This window comes from Giraffa tippelskirchi, chromosome 2 (genome assembly GCF_054371585.1).
Source record: "Giraffa tippelskirchi isolate mGirTip1 chromosome 2, T2T-mGirTip1v1.2.pri, whole genome shotgun sequence".
Classification (NCBI taxonomy): Eukaryota; Metazoa; Chordata; class Mammalia; order Artiodactyla; family Giraffidae; genus Giraffa; species Giraffa tippelskirchi.
In genome coordinates, this window is record NC_137276.1 from 17267519 (window position 1) to 17275362 (window position 7844).

General features: G+C 39.7%; 1 protein-coding gene across 2 annotated transcripts in view; it reads right to left on the minus strand.

Annotated features, from left to right (window-relative positions):
• Nucleotides 1–7844, minus strand: part of NHLRC2 (NHL repeat containing 2) — a 51747-nt gene that overhangs the window by 42710 nt on the left and 1193 nt on the right. For both annotated transcript variants that reach the window (XM_081538896.1, XM_081538892.1), the window contains exon 2: nucleotides 1136–1288. In XM_081538896.1, the coding sequence (XP_081395022.1) occupies nucleotides 1136–1288 (153 nt within the window). The remainder of the gene's footprint in view (nucleotides 1–1135; nucleotides 1289–7844) is intronic.

Sequence of the window (7844 nt, forward strand, 5' to 3'; positions counted from 1 at the left end):
GTTACTCCTTTCCCCACTGCTTTAACTCAACTGTTATATATTTCCTTAGCAGTCAGAGTATCCTGCACATAATACATACTCAATAAATGGATTTATTACATGGACTTGAACAAGACACACAAGCATCTAAAACCTAGGAGACAATGAAATACTCTTATTTCTTAAATATGGATGAATTTTTAAAAACATGATTTAATTACTGGGAATATTTGAGCTTTTAATAAATCTCATTAACAGGCAATTCCAATACAGACCATTACAAATTAAAAGCATCGGAAGCTTCACTTGCACTGAAGATTTTATTCAACATTTCTTTTTGTTTTAATAACTAAGTTTCAAGATACCCTTCATTTTTGTACATGCATACTCTATTCTCATTTTTACTCTCACAAGATCAGTGACCACTTTTTAGTCACTGCAAAGAGGACAGCTTCAATTAATTTAAGCCTAATCAAATGGAGCCTTTATTCATTTACTCCACATGTTCTCTTTTTATAGAAAGAAGTAAACAAGAAACAAAATCTGAAAAATGTCAAAGTTTTAAAGAAAATAATCTCTTGTTAAAATTTCAAAATTTGTAATACCATAAAAAAGGATTTCCTAGTGTGCTCTGGAAAGCCTTAACCTTTATAAATAAATAAAGCAGGGTCAAAGAAAAAGTATCTGTTATAATATTGTCTTCTAAAATATTAGTAGTAGTTTTAGGTCATTTGAAATTAAAGGAAGCCTAGTTATATTTCCTAAAAAGAACTTTAAACCTTTTTATCATAGTTAGAAGAGTATAAAATTAGTCATGCATTTTATTTTCTCTTTTTTTCATAGTACAAATTTAGGTAAGTTCAGATGTACAAAATGACGTTTTTAAAATACTTGATCATGAAAAAAGTAAACTATATCTTTATTTTTAAAGAAAAATCTTATACTAAATGCTGATTCTTTAGGAAGGTAAACCATTATCACTAAGCTTAACTCTTCACAAAAAGGTACATGGAGTCCTTAATTCACAGATTAGAAATTACTTTCAGAATCACTGAAGTCTTGCCAAATGTTCATTCTCCCATGAGCAAAATGAGTCAGCCACTCTCCAGTAACAATGCCAGGACAGTCTGTTAGAAACCAATTAAAGAGCAGATACCTTTATCAGAGTATGTGTGTTCTAATGTATGAAGATCAGGCAACAGGTGAATACAGTTTATGCAGCAGTAGGTGAAGAAATCAAGGACGACCACCTTTCCACATAGATCCTTGTAGACAGAAATAGGTTCTTCTGTATTCAGCCATTCTAATCCTGAAATTTACACAAAATAAATAATGATTAAAGGAAACAATGAAGATAATTTTATCTAAAACTTTCCATTAAAATGTGAACCATTATTATTTTTAAGAAAAGATGGAGGGACAGGAAGGGAGAGGGAAGGTAATACATAGAAAGCTACTATTATGAGGCAGTCCGCAAATATAGTTAAGAAAAAGCTACTAAATTCTCTCAGAAATAGCATATTAGTCTGTGTGTGAAAAGAAGATCAACATATTTAGGTAAAAATGGGAGGAAGTATCAATATTAAAAGGACTTAAATACATGATTAGGTACAAATGAGCTACTGAAAATGAAAGTCAACCTTAAGAATAGAATAAATATCAAAAAGGAACAGTGCTGAGCTTTAAGGATAAACATGCTGTTGTGCAGTGCTTCAGTCATGTCCGACTCCTTGCGACCCCACGGACTGCAGTACATCAGGCTTCCCTGTCCTTCACCGTCCCCCAGAGCTTGCTCAAACTCACGTCCATTGAGTCCCTGATGCCATCCAAAAGTCTCGTCCTTTGTCATACCCTTCTCCTCCTGCCTTCTATCTCTCCTAACATCAGTGTCTTTTCCAATGAGTCAGCTCTTCGCATCAGGTGGCCAAAGTATTGGAGCTTCAGCTTCAGCATCAGTCCTTCCAATGAATATTCAGGGTTGATTTCCTTTAGGATTGACTGGTTTGATCTCCTCGCTGACCAGGGACTCTCAAGAGTCTTCTCCAACACCACAGTTCAAAAGCATCAATCCTTCATCACTCAGCCTTCTTTATGGTTCAGCTATCATATCTGTACATGACTAATGGAAAAACTACAGCTTTGACTATGTGGACCTTTGTCGGCAAAGGATAAACATACAAAATACCTAAGCTAATTTCGTAAGAGCTAAAATGCTCCGGATTTAAATGAGACCTTAAATACAAAATATTTTAAATGCAAAGTTAAGCAAAACACAGTTAAAGATCTCATAAAAGCAATATTAATATTGATGAAGAGCATGCTCCTTTCTCTCCAAAGGAAAGAAAAATAAAATCTCATTAATCTGTGCTTTCATAAATCAGAATTTATAATTACTAGACCATGATTTACAACTTTAAGTACACACTATGAAGAAAAATTTTGTTAAAGTAGATTAAAAGTGCAGCATCTCTGTTACCAATTTAAGAAACAAAGATAACGAGTTTGTTGCTTATAAGTAAATATATGTACCTACTAAAACCATTAATTATACCTTGAAGCTTGGAAATAGTTTATAGAAACCGAAAACCAAAGTTGGGTGGAACAAGTGAATAATAACAGTTTAACAACTAATAATGGCAACTGGAGTTACTCAAAACAAAATCTAAAAAAAAAAACCCTTCAAATGAAACAAGTATTTCTGTCAATAGTCCAACCTAGTGAGGTTTTGGCTTCCCTGGTGGCTCAGACAGTAAATAATCTGCCTGCAACGTGGGAGACCTGGGTTTGATTCCTGGGTTGGGAAGATCCCCTAGAGCAGGGCATGGCAACCCACTCCAATATTCTTGTCTGGAGAATCCCCATGGACAGAGGAGCCTGGTGGGCTACAGTCCATAGGGTCGCAAAGAGTCGAACATGACTGAAAGACTAAGCACAACAGTGAGGTTTCAGAGTACAGTAAGGTCTCAATTATCCACTTTCAGTTCAGTTCAATCTCTCAGTCGTGTCCAACTCTTTGTGACCCCATGAGCCGCAGCACGCCAGGCCTCCCTGTCCATCACCAACTCCCGGAGTCTACCCAAATCCATGTCCATTGAGTTGGTGATGCCATCCAACCATCTCATCTTCTGTCGGCCCCTTCTCCTCTTGCCCTCAATCTTTCCCAGCATCAGGGTCTTTTCAAATGAGTCAGCTCTTCGCATCAGGTGGCCGAAGTATTGGAGTTTCAGCTTCAACATCAGTCCCTTCAATGAATACTCAGGACTGATCTCCTTTAGGATGGACTCGTTGGATCTCCTTGCAGTCCAAGGGACTCTCAAGAGTCTTCTTCAACACCACAGTTCAAAAGCATCAATTCTTCTGTGCTCAGCTCTCTTTATAATCCAACTCTCACATCCATACATGACTCCTGGAAAAACCATAGCCTTGACTAGATGGACCTTTGTTGGCAAAGCAATGTCTCTGCTTTTTAATATGCTGTCTAGGTGGGTCATAACTTTCCTTCCAAGGGGCAAGCATCTTTTAATTTCATGGCTGCAATCACCATCCACAGTGATTTTGGAACCCAGAAAAATTAAGTCAGCCACTGTTTCCCCTTTAAAGTGTTATCCACTTTAATAAAGTGTTATCCACTTTAATAAAGTGTTAATTATATACCTGATCAAATGACCATATAAAACTTCAAACTAATTAATGTGTATTTCATATCCCCTAATTTTAAAATATTTGAGTCTCAAATATATTTTCTATAAATAATCAAGCGATTTAGATCAGGGAAGTAGGGAAAGTATTATTATGCTATGCTATGCTAAGTCGCTTCAGTCGTGTCCGACCCTGTGCGACCCCATAGACGGCAGCTCACCAGGCTCTGCCGTCCCTAGGATTCTCCAGGCAAGAATACTGGAGTGGGTTGCCATTTCTTTCTCCAGTGCATGAAAGGGAAAAGTGAAAGTGAAGTCGCTCAGTCGTGTCCGACTCTTAGCGACCCCATGGACTGTAGCCTACCAGGCTCCTCCGTCCATGGGATTTTCCAGGCAAGAGTACTGGAGTGGGGTGCCATTGCCTTCTCCGAAGTATTATTATATACGTCATTTATTGTGCTAGGTGCTTACCAGACTTAATAATAATAATGCACTTTATAATAATAATGAATATAATTTTAAAAGCTGCTAACATTTACTGAGCTCTCATATGAAGTAAGAACTTTAGATATATTACTTCCAAACTGCATAATAAACGTAAAAAGTAAATACTGATTCCATTTTATAAGTGAGAAAAGTGAGGCTTGGAGAAGTTAAGAAACTTGCTCAAGATCATATAACTAACAAATGGAATAACTAGGATTTAATTCCATGTCTGTCTGAATCCTTCATTTATACCATGCTGCTTCCCATAAGGAGAAGGCAATGGCACCCCACTCTAGTACTCTTGCCTGGAAAATCCCATGGATGGAGGAGCCTGGTAGGCTGCAGTCCATGGGGTCGCTAAGAGTCGGACACGACTGAGCGACTTCACTTTCACTTTTCCCTTTCATGCACTGGAGAAGGAAATGGCAACCCACTCCAGTATTCTCACCTGGAGAATCCCAGGGATGGCAGAGCCTGGTGGGCTGCCGTCTATGGGGTCGCACAGAGTCGGACACGACTGAAGCGACTTAGCAGCAGCTTAGCAGCATGGAGATCAAATCTCTTGGTAATAAAATACACTCATTGTAAATACCAACAAGAAAATAAAAGCACTGGGCAAAATCCTAGCTGCTGGCATGCTGGTTTATGACAGTGTACTATATATAGCTGATTTTGGTACTAACAACTTGGTGATGTCTATGCATAGAGTCATCTCTTGTGTTGTTGGAAAAGGGTGTTTGCTATGATTTCTGTGTTCTCTTGACAAAACTCTGTTAGCCTTTGTGCTGATTCACGTTGTATTCCAAAGCCAAACTTATCTGTTACTCCAGGTATCTCTTGACTTCCTACTTTTGCATCCCAATCCCCTATGATGAAAAAGACATCTGTTTTAAAATTTAGTTCTAGAAGTTCTTGTTGGTCTTCATAGAATTGGTCAACTTCATCTTCTTTGGCATAAGTGTTTGGAGCCTAGACTTGTATTACTGGGATGTTGAATGGTTTGCCTTGGAAACAAGCCAATATCATTCTGTCGTTTTTGAGGCTGCACTCAAGTACTGCATTTCGGACTCTTTTATTGACTATGAGGGCTACCCCATTTCTTCTAAGGGATTCTTGCCCACAGTGGCAGATATAATAGTCATCTGAATTAAATTCACCCATTCTGGTCCATTTTAGTTCACTGATGTCTAAAATGTTGATGTTCATTCACTCTTGCCATCTCCTGGAGTTTGACCACTTCCAACTTACCTTGATTCATAGGCTTAACATTCCAGGTTCCTATGCAATATTGCTCTTTACAGCATCAGACTTTACTTCCACCACCAGACAGGTCCACAACTGAGTGCTGTTTTCGCTTTGGCTCAGGTGCTTTATTCTTTCTGGAACTATTAGTAATTGCCCTCTGCTCTTTCCCAGTAGCATAGTGGATACCTTCTGACAGGGGGAGGGTGGGTCATCTTCCAGTGTCAAATCTTTTTGCTTTTTCATACTGCTCAGGTTCATTGGGAAAACCATGATGATGTGGTCACTCACCTAGAGCCAGATATCTTGGAGTGTGAAGTCAAGTGGGCCTTAGGAAGCATTACTACAAACAAAGCTAGTGGAGGTGATGGAATTTCAGCTGCTGCTGCTAAGTCGCTTCAGTCGTGTCTGACTCTGTGCGATCCCATAGACGGCAGCCCACCAGGCTCCACCGTCCCTGGGATTCTCCAGGCAAGAGTACTGGAGTGGGTTGCCATTTCCTTCTCCAATGCGTGAAAGTGAAGTCGCTCAGTCGTGTCCGACTCTTCGAGACCCCATGGACTGCAGCCTACCAGGCTCCTCCCTCCATGGGATTTTCCAGGCAAGAGTACTGGAGTGGGGTGCCATTGCCTTCTCCGGGAATTCCAGCTGAGCCACTTAAAATTCTAAAAGATGATGCTGTTAAAGTGCTGCACTCAATACGTCAGCAAATTTGGAAACTCTGTAGTGGCCACAGGACTGGAAAAGATCAGTTTTCATTCCAATTCCAAAGAAGAGCAGTGCTAAAGAATGTTCAAACTACCATACAATCGGACATGAACCAAGAACTTCCACATGTACAAACACGGTTTAGAAAAGGCAGAGGAACCAGAGATCAAATTGCCAACATTTGTTGGATTGTAGAGAAAGCAAGGGAATTCCAGAAAAACATGTACTTCTGCTTCGTTGACTATGTGAAAGTCTTTGACTATGTGGATCAAAACAAACTGTGGAAAATTCTTAAAGAGACAGGAATACTAGACCACCTTACCTGTCTCCTGAGAAAACTGTATGCAGGTCAAGAAGCAACAGTTAGAACCTCATATGGAACAACTGATGGGTTCAAAATTGGGAAAAGAGTATGACAAGACTGTATACTTTCATCCTGTTTGTGTATCTTATATGCAGAGTACATCTTTTGAAATGATGGGCTGGATGAAGCACAAGCTGGAATCAAGATTGCTCGGAGAAGTACCAACAACCTCAGATATGCAGATGATACCACTCTAAAGGCAAAAAATGAAGAGGAACTAAAGAGTTTCTTGATGAGGGTGAAAGAAGAGAGTGAAAATGTTGGCCTAAAACTCAACATTCAGAAAACTAACATCATGGCATCAGGGCCCATCACTTCATGGCAAATAGAAGGGGGAAAAGTGGAAGCAGTGACAGATTTTCTTTTCTTGGGCTCCAAAATCACTGCGGACAGTGACTGAAGCCATGAAGTTAAAAGATGCAGGCTCCTTGGAAGGAACGCTATGACAAACCTAGACAGTGTATTAAAAGCAAAGACGTCACTTTGCCAACAAAGGTCTGTACAGTCAAAGCTATGGTTTTTCCAGTACTCAAGTATGCATGTGAGAGTTGAACCATACAGAAGGCTGAGAGAATGGATGCTTCAGAACTGTGGTGCTGTAGAAGACTCTTGAGAGCCCCTTGGATTGCAAAGAGATCAAAACAGTTAGTCCTAAAGGAAATCAACCCTGAATATTCATTGGAAGGACTGATACTGAAGCTCCGATACTTTGGCCATCTGATGCAAAAAGCCGACTCATCAGAAAAGACCCTGATGCTGGGAAAGATTGAAGGCAAAAGGAGAAGCAGGTGGTAGAGGATGAGATGGTTAGACAGCATCATCAGCTCAACCGATATGAGTCTGAGCAAACTCTGGGAGATAGTGAAAGACAGGGAAGGCTGGCACGCTGCAATCCATAGGGTCGCAAAGAGTTGGACAAGAATTAGCAACCGAACAACAACATGTATATAAACTTTTAAAGTTTCTTGGATAGGATAAGCACTAATGCACCCAATTCTTTTGACAGAATTCTACAATAATTCAAGTCCAGTATAGGATTAATAACAGAAAAAAATAAGCACTTCTGAATGCCAGAGCAAAAGGCTTGGAAAGACACAAGGCTGTCATCAGAGGCAGGGTTCCAACAGACCTCCCATGAGACACTGAACCCTACCACAGCCAACCAATTAACTATACATGTGGTTTCAGTGTCATGCCAGGAGACATGCCAACACCACCAGGCAAAACAATGCCAGCCCCAACCAAAGAAGGTAAAGTTCAGTTTCGTTTATCATAGCAAGATGAGCTTCACAAATAGCACTGCTGGGAATATCAGTTCTCTCATGCTCCAAACATTGACAGCAACAGGATTCGAACCTGGAGATGGGCTGTAATTGATTCAGGTTTTTAAAATGACAAGTTTTATAACTTTGAAAGGAGTGTGCCCA